The sequence below is a fragment of the Corvus brachyrhynchos genome, unplaced genomic scaffold (assembly GCF_000691975.1).
Source record: "Corvus brachyrhynchos isolate BGI_N302 unplaced genomic scaffold, ASM69197v1 scaffold10, whole genome shotgun sequence".
NCBI lineage: Eukaryota > Metazoa > Chordata > Aves > Passeriformes > Corvidae > Corvus > Corvus brachyrhynchos.
Genome location: NW_008236180.1, coordinates 6,949,340 through 6,963,763, shown reverse-complemented (window position 1 = coordinate 6,963,763; position 14,424 = coordinate 6,949,340). Strand labels below are relative to the sequence as shown.

Here is a 14,424-nt window from a genome sequence, read left to right as displayed (position 1 = left end):
TCACAGCCCTGCTCCTGATTACCTTGGAATACTGAGGACCGGTGTTTTCCTTACCCATGGATCTAAGGTCTGTGCTTTGTTGTGTCTCCAGACCATCTCTAAAATATGGTGTTGGGACCCACTGCAACCCAAAGCAGCACATCCACTTTGATCAAAGCACACGCTGATCATTCCTGCCCAAGAACATTGCTGTTGTGAGCCTCAGAAATCCTCCAACAGGAATGTCTTCTGCCTGTCATCTCTTCATTACTCACTGCACTTCCACGGGCCGGGCACTGAAGGAGCCCTGTCTCTGGCTGCAGTTTCATTGTGGCACAGCTGACAGCTGCTTGCCTTTCCCAAGGATGTGAGGAACGTGCAGAGCAGTGTTACCTTGAACACATTTAGGGAGCTCCCCCCTCGATGTTTCTCCCCATTGTGAGCACGAGGCTGATGAGGAGGTTTATCTGTGCTTCCAGCACTGGGGTAAGGGCTGCCTGTCAAGCAACGCGGGCAGTGGTTCACACACCGATGATTGTGTACAGGCTGCCTTCACAATGAGCTGAAATGTAGGCAATGAACTTTTTCCCCACTCCCCTTCCCTGTATCATAGCAACTGTGCTACTGCAAGGGCTATTTTAAGAACAGTAACTTTTCACCAAACGTGATTATGAGGCAGACTGAGTGAGCTCAGTGTGCAAAAATTCTGCATCCCTTCCGCAGCATCTCTGGGCCAAAATCTGATAGCCTCACCCAAAAGCATAGGAAATTACCCTGCAGATTGTCCAAATAGCATCAAAAAGAGGCAACTGTGAATGTTGCTATTTTAATTCAATGTTCAAGGAACTTGTAGTGATACCATTGCAAGAAAACACAGCCCTGTCAGGAGCTTCCAGAAAGGAGTGTCCAGGGCTGAGAAATACAAGCTGGGAGGTGAACTGCAGGAGTGTCCATCAGCATGGAGAGCTGCCCAGGGAGGGAAGTGATTGCTTTCTGTGGTTTGCAACAGTGATGTAGATCTTGTAAATTCTGCAGGAGTAAAAGGGTGGTTTGTATTCTGAGGACTCTTGCCTGAATAGGAGAATACTAGAAAAGCTTCAGTCATCAAGATGCGTACAGCTGCAGGGATCACTGGCACAAAAATCTTTCAGAGTAAGCAAAGGGAGCAGTTTCTAGGTCTGCATGAAGAGGGATTTGAATTTCTGATCAGCTCAATCACACAGGACACACTTTTCAAAGCTGAGTAACTAAAACTGTGCTAAAAACCTGCAGCTCAGTAGGGAATGTGAGCAGCCTTTCTTTCCTTCAGCAAGGCTCCAGCATCACTGGATGACAGCAAGTCGTGCACAGAGCCTGACACAACCCAGACATGTCAGACCAACCTGGGCATGTGCTGCTCTGCTTGTGCGAGGGAAGAATTGCCTTCTCCCAGAGACCTCTGCCCATTGCTCGTCTCCCACATGGCAGCTACTTCCAGAGCACAGTGGCCATTTGCTCAGGCTGCTGAATGCCCACAGAAGTAGGTGCCTTGTTGAGAAAACTGAGTGGGTTTTAGTATCCAGATGGGCTGGATCACAAATCACAGGATTTGCATTACAGGTGGTTAACAGGGAGATCGGGTGCTGTTCTAAGAGAAGTCTCAGTCCTCTGAGCACTGGGAGGTTTGAGACCCCCTCTTCTCAAGAGGATAGCAGGGGGATCTCAGCCTTCACTGCTCATGGTTTAGTTAAGATTAAATGATTTGTTGTTTTAGATTCTGATGGCAAAGCCTGCACCGGTGACGATGCCACGAGGGCGACGCAGAGCGAGGCTCCAGCACCCGTGTGCCAGGCACTCACCTCAGAGGAGGGGCAGCAGGAGACCACAACAGCAGCCACAACAAATGTGACCTCCTTTGGTGAGGAGCTGCACTTGGATGAGCCAAACGAAGATGCAGGTATTGGATAGAAAATGTTTTCAAAAAAACTATGAAGTGTTATAAAAATACTTCTGCTGAGGAGTTGAATTTGTCAGTGCATTAAAGGGTCAAAGCACCTTGTTCAGCTCAGCTCCATACTGGGTTAGCAATTGGTACTTAAAAGCAGTGATTTGTGAGACTCCTACCAAACTGAGGAACTACACAAAGCTTGGCATGATGGGATTAATTGAATTATGAGATGATCCAGTCTTGGCATGGTGCCCCTTTGGTATCAGCAGTGGCTGCTGTGAAGACGAAATAAGCTTCTCTTAAAAAGATTTCTTAAACTTCTGTGCCAAGCCTGAATTTGTTTGTCCTGGCTCAGGAGAGCAATGTCAATACACAGCCCACACTGTCCATATCATCACCCTGTCCCCAGCATGCTGCAAACACCAGTGAAGTTCGATACCAGAAGCACAGATCAGCTAAACCAAGCTCCTTTCATGCAGCTCTGCTCCGGTGAGCTCATCCATGGCAGCAGTTCCTAGGGACTAGAGCAGCCAGGCACAACCCAGCAGCTGGAGGGTTCCATTCACTTCCTGACAACCAAGAAATGCAAAGCTGCAGAGATAACGCTTTATCCTGGTTTGTGAGGAGTGCCATGTAGTGATTATGGATCTTCCTGGCCTCTGCTCAATCTTTACACCTTCTCCATCTGCCTCAGCTACCTTTTGTTCTCTGTCCCACCCTTTCAGGCCCTGCTTTCTCGGGGGTCCCAGCCCCTGGCTGCTTTCCCCAAGCCCACCCCTGCCTGCTTCCACCCTCAGCCTGCTTTAGCAGCTCAGAATGGAAATCATTCCCTCATTAGCTGAGGCAAAACCCATTCATCTCGCTATTCTTACAACCACCAGATAAAATCTTCACCAGATTACAGGTTTCTTTCCTTCTTTCTCTTTTCTAGGGTGTTTAATTCTGTATCACTCATGAAATTTCTTTCTGAACTTCTGATTCTTGCCATGGGGATGTACTACCATGGAAAGATAGCGCCAATAGGGTGTCATGTACTTAACCTTATGGCTCTGCATAAACTCATACTGTGATTTAAAATTTACCTTACAGTGTGTTCAAAATTGTGCATTGAAGCTTTCAAAATCATCCCAATTTCTTAGGTCTCTTTCCCGAATCCTAGTTCCTTTTGTTGTTTCCCTGAAACAATCTTTCCTGTCTTCTGTATTTCTTTTCCTCCATTTTTTGAGGCATCATTTTCCAAGGTTCCACAAAAATCCCTGTGGGATTACATTCTCCTGCCTACCTAGTCTGAGAGACTCCAATTTGTAGGAAATCTTTCTACCTCTTCCATTGGTGACCTCTGGCTTCCAAAAGAATTACTGCTGATCTAGTCTTAATGTGCTAATTTATCCCTGTCTGTACATCCTAACATTCCTGTCTCTAGTGAGTGCACCTGAAGGAATTAAATGGGTGGGAAAGCTCTTCAAAATTGTCAGAGTTTATTGTCAGTGTTGCTAAGTTTATTATAATTCTGAGTTTTTTATAACATTTGCCCTTGAGCTCAATCCAGGCCTAATGCAATGGGTGTCTTTCTAGAAATCTATATGAGTAAGTGACCTGCTAGAAACAAAGTGAATATATTTGCTTTGTACCCAATGTGTTCTATGTCATCTTGAGGATGTGGGATAAAAGCCAAGGAGGGGAAGAGGAGAAAACACAATTTGTAGACTTCATGTTCATGTTAATACACAGAAAAAGAGCAGCCAGGGCACAAAGAGGGTGGTTTTCCCCACCTAACTTTGCCAGCAGCCTTGGGGCCAGTCCCAAGGGGAGGATTTCTACCTGGTAATGAGATTGAGATGGCATTTTGACAAGTGGCACTCCATGAATAATTCGCTACTCCAGCAGGAGCCTAGTGTAAACCTGTTAATGGGTTTGTGTGCTCCAGACTCAGGTCTGCCTGACACCACTCCCAGACCAGGGTGGAGTTCAGGACCAAAAAAGTCTGACTGGGGCTGAGAGTGTTTGGGATCCACCTTCTCTGTAGCAGAGGTCCCACTGTGGCTGCTCCTCTGCACCTGTGCCAAGCAGCCCTTCCTGTCACAGGCACACCCACTGATTCTGGAGTTACTGCCAGAGAAAGCATTGCTCCACTCAGGGAAATGCACTCAAATCTGACTAATTTTCCTCTCAAGCTCCTCACATCTACTGGGGCTCTTGATCTTTCTATAATGTAACCCATTAGTGACTTTATTTTTCCCTTCCTCTATTACCCATTTTGTCTCCTGTGCAGTGGGCACAAACACCCAAGGGATGTCACCCTGGAACAAAGCATTTCCCTAGAAGTACATTCAAAAAAATTATTTCCTTCTATAATGCACATAACTATCACATACGGCAGCTTTCCTGTCATGACAAATTTCACAAGAACTCCTGTTAATGATGCATATTTATTCTACTTTCCTGTCTCTTTTGAGTGATAAATACTCATTCCTCCTCTTCTAGGCATACTCATTAATCTGTTTGTCAACAAATTAAATGCCATTATCTTGCTAGTGCTATTGTTTCCAACTGCCTGAGTGCTTTGGTGCCTCCCCACGCACTCTGAGCACGAAGCTGCTGAATGATCATTAATACAGAGAGTTTGAATTCCCAACGAGACACACAAAACTGAGCCAAGAAAAGATTCGTGATGCAGCAGCTGTGGGTGCCACTGCAGCGAGATTTCAGGAGACGCCCTAGAACGGTGTGGAGGGAAAGGTCCTCTGGTTAGACAATCCAGAGTGCCAAAAGAAGTGGGATTTGCCCAGGAGTTTGGACCTCTCTCATGCTCTGCATGACCCCAGCTTTGGATCCTCAGCACAGGAAGACATAGACCTGTTGGAGGGCCAGAGACCCATCAAAAGGATCAGAGGGATGGAACACGTCTCCTGAGAGGGCAGTCTGAGAGAGTTGGGGTCATCCAGATGGAGAAAAGAAGGCTTCAGGGAGATCTTGTTGCAGCGCTTCAGTACTTAGAGGGAGTTTAATAAAAAGATGGGGAGAAACTTTTTGATAGGACCTGGTCCTGTAGGACAAGGGGCAATGTTTGTAAACTAAAAGAAGGAAGGCTAGATACAAGGAAGAATTTTTTTTACAATGAGGGTGGAACACATTGCCCAGAGAGGTGGTAGATGCCTCATCCCTGGAAACATCCAAGGTCAGGTTGGATGGGACTCTGAGCACTTTGATTTAATTGAAGATGTCCCTGCTCATTTCTGGGGGTTGGACTAGATACCTTTAAAGGTCCCTTCCAACACAAACTATTCTGTAATTCTGTGCTTAGGAGAGATTTCAACACTGATCTCCCCATTTGGATGAGTGCTTTGCCTGCTGGGGTAGGAAAAATGACCCTCATGGCTGCTGCTGAGCCCAGAGTGGCTGGAAATGCAGTTTGGAGGGAGCCTGGCCATGGCTGGGCACCTGGATCAGAGTCAGCCTCAAGCCTCTCAGTGGTTCCCCACACCTGCCAAGGCAGAGATCAGGACATGCAACAGAGTGAGAGCCCAGCAGTGAAGCTCTGTGCAAGTCTGGGCATTGCCAGAGCAGCTGTATCTGAGCAGAATTCAAGGATGCTAATTTTGGACTTCATCACTGAAATTCCACCTATGTCCTGCTTCAGCTTCATGCCTTTCTGGATCTATTCCCCTGTGCCCTCGTCACAGCCTGGTCAATTTGATGAACTGCTTAGTGATTCAGCCTGCACTAGCTTTCACAGCTAAGTGTTTTTACCATCCTTGCAGAGACAATCCTGAAATGAGCAGTGCTTCACAATCTCAAATTAGGGCTTTGGAGACTGAATTTTTTCTTGAGCACTTCACTGCTCCCCTGTTCCACTCCAACTGCTCACATCCGATAGCAAATCTTTTTTGTGGCAGGTTCTTTCTGGTTATCAACTTTAACCTCAGGACAGGCTCAACAGCTCTGGAGTCAGGTACAGTAAAAGGAGACTCGGGAAGCAAGTTGAAATAATGTATCAAATAAGATAAAAATCATATGGGGAAAATAAACACATCAGCTATTGGAAAGTCAGTTTCTAGGTAATAATATGGGTTTGATACTCTTTGCCCTTTGGCTGTGTGTTCCTAGACAGAAGACTCACCCAGTGACTGTGGCACCACAGCTGTGTGCTCTGAGAAAATTCATTGCAGTTCTCAGAAGTAGCTTTGCCTCACTATCCTCATTATTAAAAAAAAAAGGAAAAAAGTCAGGGGGAAAAGGCTATAGGGAAATAAAGGAAGCTCAGCAGTTGTCTCAGGAACATCAAAACTAACATTTCTTCAATATCCTCATACATCTTATTCTTCACCTGCCCTGGCTGGTTGGCTGTTTCTCACAATTACTTTCATTGTGGAAAAGAAGTGCTTCTAGCTGTGTGCCATGTGTTCAGTTTCTCTGAATGTTCCTGGCATTGTCCCCTGGCCTGTCATTATTAACTTTGTGTTCCATTAATTTCACACACCTTCCCACTAGCCAAGAAACCTTCAGCACCCATGGAAGAACTGGAGGATGCCAGCCTGCCCGCATCTGAAGACAGTCCACAAGCCTTACCTGTACCTGAATCCACAGACTCCCCCCAGAAGCAGACAGAAAGAAACCCAGCACAGCTTCCCAGCCCTCCATTGCTCCCAGCTCCACCACCTAAGGCAATCTCCAAGGTCACCAAGAACATAACAGGTCAGTCATCACTGCTCAGTAAAGATTTTCCCATCCTTTATGTGTTGTTCACCTCCTATCAAATCCTTTTCTCATGTCTGTTTTTAAGCCCCAAACTGCTGAGAATCAGGCCAGTTAAACTGAATGAGCCATAACCATGTCTGGTTGCCTGATAACAATGCACTGATCTTTGTACTTCACATATTTATCTGAATCTCTCAGGGGATTATTTGGTGTGAGTCTATAGCCCTAAACACACATAAAACAAATCAAACCAACTGCAGACATCTGCTGAATCCCATGCTCATATCGATATGCCATAAAACATAAGGAAGATTTAAATGTTTTCATTACCTAGACTCCCACTGGAGAGCAGGACAGCAGCCAAAATCTGGTTCAAGTCAAAGGTTCTGCAGAGGTTTCTGTCAGAAGGGTTTGCTCTCTAGGGCAGGTCTAAACTAGAGCTATGAAATCTGGTCTCGTTAACAGAGCACACAAGAGTGATACACCTGGCACTCCTCTGTGCCAGACTTCATTGAATGTTTCCAAAAGCAATTCCCCTGGGCCTGATTTTCTAATGTATTGCCAATGTTGTTACATTTCTCAGCATTCTGGCACTGCAGAAAGGGTGCTAAAATGAGAATGATTTTAGTTGGTTCCAATTTCAGGGTCCCTACATATGGTAAATGCAGTTAAAAGGGCCTTATTGCAAATTAGAATCAAGTCCTGACATCTAAATGTCAGACCTGTTGGATATTTAGACTTTTAAATGACAGCCATTATGTGAGCCCTGATTTGCATCCACACTCATCATCTGGCACAATGAGTAGGGTTTTCAAAGTCACCAGGAAACAAAACATCAGAGAGGCACTGTGACCTGACCACTGGGCCTCACAGAAAATACTGAGGTTTCAGTCTCTTTGAAGAAAATTACAAGTATGTGTTTCCCATGGAAACAATTCATACTTTGTGCTTAAATGCTGTAATAACTCAAGTGGGAGCTGGATTCAAAATGGTATTTTAGTGCTCCTTGGGAGCTGCTGTTCAGGTTGCTTCACCATCCTGTGCTGTGGGTGAGGCTCCCCTTCCACCCTGCAACAGGAACAGGCAGCCCCAGGCCCCCTGTGCCTTTGCTCAGCTGAGGAGAAGGCCATGCTTGGCATCAGATGTATTTGGAAACCTGACCCACGCAGGGCATAGAGATTACACCTCCACCAGGCACTTCAGAGCATTTAGTGTTCAGATATTTTGCTGCTTAACCCAAGTATTTCCTGTAGCATCTGAGATATTTTGGGTTTTGGTATTTAATTCTCATTTACATTTTCCACAAAGAACGACTTTTAATTTTCTCAATGACTCCAGTAACTCTAGACCCTTTTCCAGTAGTGATTATACATGTTTATTTTTGTGAGGATGTGGAGGCAGTGCTAAGTTAAAATTAAACAAATACCGTCAGTGAGTGAGAGGAAATACAAAAGTGTAGGGAGAGAGGGCGATTATGAAAGAAAAGGAAGATGAAGAGGCTGAAAAGCTCTTTTGTGTTCAGTTTTTTTCCCCCCTATACAATGCCAGGGATGCTGTCAGCAGAGGAGTGAGGAGTAAGTCAAGCACCAATTAATCAGAGAGAGGAGGAACAGGGCACAGTGCCAAGACATCACTTTGCAAGATTATTCACCGAGCATCTGTCATTAGGACAAATCAGGTGTGATCTCAGGAAATTCTCAATATTGTCCAAAGCTGCAATGAGGATGAAATTGGCCCTTGACCTGTTCCAGGAACAAGCTGGTGTAAAGATGAAACAAAGTCTTCTCTTTTCCTGCTTTAGGGCTGAGCTGAACCCATGGTTCTTGCCCTGAGGAAACACAGACCCCTTCTCCCTGTGCAGAGGATAAAGTGGCTCAGGAAATGGTTTTGTCCATCCCCTCAGGCTGTGATTCAATGGGCAGCAATGATAATAAATGTCCTCTGTCCAATCTCCACCGTAGCACAAAATCAAAACTCCCTTGAGTACCAAACCCCATGTTTGCTCAGCGGAGCTCAGCTGTGTTCTGGCTGGAGCAGCCACCCTGAGCAGTGCAGGAGGAGCTCTGGGGTGGGAAGGTGTCTCAGGCATTGCACTTCAGGCACTGTGACACTTGGAGAAATGCCTCTGTGCTTTCAGACTTTGCAGATTTTAAACAGGGTAAGTTTTGGGCTAGTTTGAGCCCTGTCTCCTGTGTGCATAGAGATGGACAAAGCCATTGCTAAGGGTTCTGGGCTGGAGGGACACAAATGTGCACAAACAGCCCCAGAAATGAAAAAAAGTAATGTTAGACCTTCCTTAGAACAAAAGAGATTTTATTGAGGATGCAGCTCTCCCTCCCCACTGAAGGATGCTCTTCTCACCCCACAAACAAGAAAAGAGACCAGGCTTAGTGTTGCCACACTCAGATTTTCAGTGTTAGACTTTGGTTATCACTTCGGGAGCTCTTCTTAAGCAAACTTAAGAAAAGGCACGTTTTTGGTAACCCTTACGCAGGATGCTGGCTCTGAGAGGAGATATTTAATATCTGAAGTTAGTGGTTTTTACCCTCTCCAGTTGTCTAGCAAGTTAGCCTGCTAAGTGGAACCAAGTCCTTATTACAGGACCTATTTCAGGATAATCCTGGCTTGAGCAGAAGTTTTTCTCTGCTATGAATGGAAGGATTTATCTCAAAAGTAAGCAGAAAAAAAGGAAAAATTACCTGAGAAAACACATTTGTACCAAAGCTGCACAAGCTGTGCCAGTTTAAATTCCTGTGTGAAGCACTAGGTGGCAACAAGGGACAAGAAATACTCTGGGATGAGGCACTCGCATTGCCTTTCTACACCCAGCCCGAGCTGCTGGTGTAAACAACTCCGTATGCCAGAGGCTTGGGACAGGGATCTAGGGGGAGAGGGAAAAGGACTGCAGAACGGGAAAACTAAGCAGCATCTTTTCCAGGCCAGATGTTCAGTTATCCTAAGGGTGGGAAGCTACCAAATTTACAACCAGGGAAATGTCCACTGTGTTGCAGACTCAAATGCTAGGAGATGTTATGTATCAGTCTAAATGTATAACTCAACTCTAACTTCAGACAAAATGTTTACATTGCATAGAAAATACCTGAATCCGGGGGTAAAAAGAGGTTAGATTGCCCCACCCTTCTTTTTTCTTGTTAGTGCTCAATACCCCATCTTTCATTTGGATGTCTTTTGGTAAGTTTTGTTATGCAAACATTATCCTCATATTATAATGATTTTGGCATTTTCTCAACGGGCATATGAAAGACAGAGGTCTGAGCTGTGCAGCAGTCACAGAGCAGCAGCGAATAGACACTGGTACATTTTGTCCAGACTCAGAACCACGGGGCATAAATTTTAATACAGTCTGCCAGAGTCCAGCAGAGAAAATGCTGGATTGGAAAGGCACCACAGCCCAAGACTTTGGTGGTTAGGAGCAACAGTGTGGGCAAGCAAAAAATGCATTGGTGGGCTGGGAAAAAGGAGGATCTGATCCTGTGAGAAAGAGGGGAAGTGGAAGAGGCATCTATTTTGCTAGATTAAAGGTGTGGAGCGGTGCAGCAAGAGCATTTTGAACTCAGTTACTCAGCCAGTTACCTCACAGCAAGAGCAAAACATCACCATTTATCCTCTGTTCAATATAACAAATGCATTTCAGTGCAGGCTCTGTGCAAAAAAAAAAAAAAGAAAAGAAAAGAGCACTGCACACTCTTCCCCTTTTGTGTTTTGACAGTGGGAAGTGAAATGGATGACCCAGCCATGAAATCTCCTCCTTCCACCATCCTGAAGAACTATGTCATTGTTGGTTCCTCCCAAATCTCAGGACAAGCTGCCCTCTTCCACCCCTCTGGCCAGAAAAGCTCAGAGCCCCATGGCAGAGGCCAGGTAACAACGCCCACCGGTTCCCCTCACCTGGCTGCCGTTCATCTGCCTTTACCTCCCAGCAGAGTCATTGAAGAACTCCACAGGGCTCTGGCCACCAAACACCGGCAGGACAGGTACCTACAGCCTCCTGGCTCCAGGGCTGCATGAGGACACTCATCCCACCACATCCTCTTTCTTGGAAAATGTTCCTATCCCTGTTGTTAGAGTTTTAATTGCTCCTACAGCTTGCGGTTGCCTTCCTCGTGATGTCACTGCTTGGAACATCCATCCCTGGTTAAAGTGCTTAATTTGGCAGCTACTTCAGAGGATGTTCTTCCTTTATAGGGAGGCTACTGGGGCATGGAGTAGGTTTTCAAACAGATAGAGTAATGGGATAATCCTTGATCAAGTTAGAGTAGCAAAGGCACATCCTGCTCCAAGTACCAGCCCTCTACACATGAGAAATGCTGCAATTTCTGTGTCTCTTGGCTGGCACAGGAGCACATACAAGATCCATTTTTAATACAAATACTTCTGGGAAGCACACTGGGTTCTTTATCTGGGTTTCATTATAAACCCTCCTGTATATCAGAGGAGGGCAGACATAACCTTTGCCGTCCCAGAGCTTTGGAGTGAAGTTGGTATCATTTCTCAGTTCCCTAACAACTACTGTCCCAGGGCACAGATTCACATGCTATCATTTCCAGGCCCTGTTAAACCTTTTTCATGATCATACAATATCATATGAATAGTCATGTTTTATGCCACGCATGTTTTACATTAGAAGGCCATGTTGTTGGGGGGTTTTTTAATCACTACAGTTTATCTTGTGACCATATATATCAAAGAAAAACATTTGTCACCACCCCTCCATATCTTATTTTAATGGCAGAGACAGGAAAGTAGATCCACATTAGCCATTCTCAACTTGAAAATGCCATCCTGTGTTGGTCCATGCTGAACTCCCTGCCCTGTCCTTTACGAGCTACAGGACATTTTTCTCATTCTCATATAAGTTTCTACTGCAGCAATAAAACAGTCTTTGTAAAAACTGGGCTGTGCATCTTCCACCCACAGCTTCCACGGAAGAGAAAGCAAAGGCTCTCCAAAAAAAAGAGTGGATGTCCGTCCCTCAAGAACATCGAGTATGGAGCGCAACAAGGAGAAGGAGAACTCGCTGAGTTATGGCAGCGACTCAGAAAACAAGAGGAACTCGGTTAAAGAGTCAGATGAGAACAAAGAAAACATGATCATGAACTCAGAGCTCAAGGAAGAGTCTGTTTTTTATCAGGATGAGGAAGTTTTGAACGACTCTGTTATTTCTGGTAAGGAAAGTCACTGTATTAGAAAGATACACTCTCGCAGCTGAAGGGAACGCTCTAAAGGCAGCAGGCAACAGAAAATATTGAGAAGGGTAAATTCCTCTACTATCACATCAACTGTTTGAAGGAATCCTGGTGAAAAGCTGAAGTTAAATTGGAGTCACAGTGATTGTGATTGTCCTGGCAGGTACTGCACACTGAGATGTATCACTGTGCTTTACCCTCTCAGTTACTGGTGCAGCCCTTGGACTGCTCTGTATGAACAGCAGCACTCTCAGACATCTCACTGTCAGTAGCCAGAGCTTTCTGTACACCCAGTGCCAATGCTGGTGGTGTTTTGGAATTTCAGGACTATTATTCCATGCAGTGATGGTACATGGAAAAGTGATTGAGACCAATCAATCTAGGAAGGACAAACATGTAGAGAAAATATCTTAAAGAATAAAGTTTCTCTCCATTTGGTCCATTTTACCCCTTCTTGAGACATATGGGGAATGCATTTTATAAACCTGTGCAATTATTTAAGTGAGCTTTGGCAAAATAATCAGCTCTCATTAGAAAATTTATTTTTCATTCAAGGTTTTAATGTTTTCCATGTTAGCAAGACAGATTCAATCTGAAATGAATCCTTCACTCTCTTCATGAATGCATTAAAAGAAGGCAGGCAGAGAACAATTAATCAAAAAATAATTGTTGTAGCAGATGAAAGATGAATTTTAAAAGATGTCTTTGAAAGCCTGAGCCAGCAGACAGGACACGAGTTCTGCTGCTGTGTCTTAAGACACCAAGTAACAGAACAGACTCCTGAGGTAAGGCAAAAGAAAAGAGTCCCTTGCCTAACTGCTGTGCATTTAAGGATAGCTTAAAACATAAAAACCACCTTTTAAGTTCTAATTTTTTTTCTGCCTACGTGTGTAAAAGCGGTCTCCTTTGATAAAATTTCCAAGAGCTAGAGGCAGCCAGGCAAAAAATATATTATCCCCTACAAGCAAAACCAAATCTGAATATTTTACTATTGAAGGTGAACCTCTCTATATTTAACAAATAATTATTCATGATTATGATGATAGGAGGACGCTGGTTATTGTAAAAGTTTCAGTGATATCTAGAAGCAGCTCTGGGCTTTCCACAATAAGTGCTTGAGTTTTGGAAAATGTCTGCAGTTGAAGGACAGTAGTGGTGTATTGGGGATGGCTGAGGCCAACTGAGAAAACCAGCTCTGTTTTAAAGATATTTTGGCTTTATCGTGGCTACAACAACACTGCTGCTCAGCACAGAGGATACTGAGCTCTGTGACTGATGTCCAGTTAGACAAGCTGGGACATTCCCAAGGCATTTCTGGTGCGGACACTGGGAAGCACTGCTGGTGCCAGCATTCACTCAAGTGAACCACTGAACCACTCCAGAGGTGCAGTAGTGACAGGAACAGCACCAGAACAATTCCCTAAACATCCCCAGATTCCTTCTGGTTTGAAAAAATCTGGGCTGGTTTCCAAGTCAGGGAGTAAAACTATCCATTAATCCCTGTACTCCCTTAGTACATCAGCCACTGCCACCACGACAGGGCACACAGCCCTGTGGCTACAGGGAGGTACAGACAGGTCACAGACAACTCTGGAAAAAGTGAGGAATTATACCTTGGTTTTCCATTAGCATCCTACTCAATAAATTATTCTTTGAAACCTCCGAAAACTCAAGGCAAGATGAGCTTAAAAATCAGCATTACTAGAATGTAGCCCACAACTGATAACTGGTACAATCAAGGTCTGTCCGGCATCAGGCAGTGTTAGGATTTGCTTTTTAATTGATAGAACAGTGAATATGAGAAAAAGAACAGTAAACATACAGGAAATTAAATGTCATGATTCTACTGAATTAAACCAGGAAGTTTTTGCAGGAACCTGCAGCCCTAACATGAAAAGGGTGTGAATTTCACAAGCATTTCTTGTTGACCTAGCTGAGGTGTGATAAACCATGAAACAATCCAGCCAAGATTCTGCCTGAGATAGATGGTCATGGGACAGACTGGCACTGAACGTGCCTGACTGACCAGGAAAAATAACCCTTAGGAAGAGAATACTTCAATAACGGTGTTTGCAGGTTCAGTTTCTTCTGAGGTAGTGATCAGGAAGGAATTTGTCTCAGGGTGCTGAAAATGGATGTGGGGAAAACTAGCTTGGGGCTTCATTTTCTCTTTGTTCTCTAGTTTTGTTTGATTCACATGCACTTATTCTCTTTTAATATTTAAATTTTGCATGTATACTTGCATTTGAACCTGTTCTGGTAAATTATGTTTCATTATGAATAGCCCACCTTTGATTGACAGATGGAGCTGACACCATTAATTAGGATTTTGATCACACTTCCTTTAAAGTCAATGACAACAATCCTATAGATTATATCACTTTCCATGCCCCCAAGGTGTCCTGCCCTGCCCTGGGACACACTGCACTGGCCAGTGCTACAGATCCCGTGGCCTGGACACACAGAGCTCCTTGTTCGTGTGCAGGCTCTCCACAGAAACCTCCTGACATGGCCAAATTCCCTATAACATACTTTAACATACTCAAGTGAGACTGGGAACATGTGCAGGGATACCCAGGAGTTTTCTAGCCCCGAAAGTCCTTCAGGTTGTTT

At 44.6% G+C, this 14,424-nt stretch overlaps 1 protein-coding gene across 1 annotated transcript in view; it reads left to right on the top strand.

Annotated features, from left to right (window-relative positions):
* The window catches only part of PHACTR3 (phosphatase and actin regulator 3), a 73,430-nt gene that overhangs the window by 28,430 nt on the left and 30,576 nt on the right, over positions 1 to 14,424 (top strand). Inside the window, exons 4-7 of the mRNA XM_008634844.2 lie at positions 1,733 to 1,915; positions 6,398 to 6,601; positions 10,335 to 10,599; positions 11,543 to 11,790. Coding sequence (XP_008633066.1) covers positions 1,733 to 1,915; positions 6,398 to 6,601; positions 10,335 to 10,599; positions 11,543 to 11,790 — 900 coding nt within the window. The remainder of the gene's footprint in view (positions 1 to 1,732; positions 1,916 to 6,397; positions 6,602 to 10,334; positions 10,600 to 11,542; positions 11,791 to 14,424) is intronic.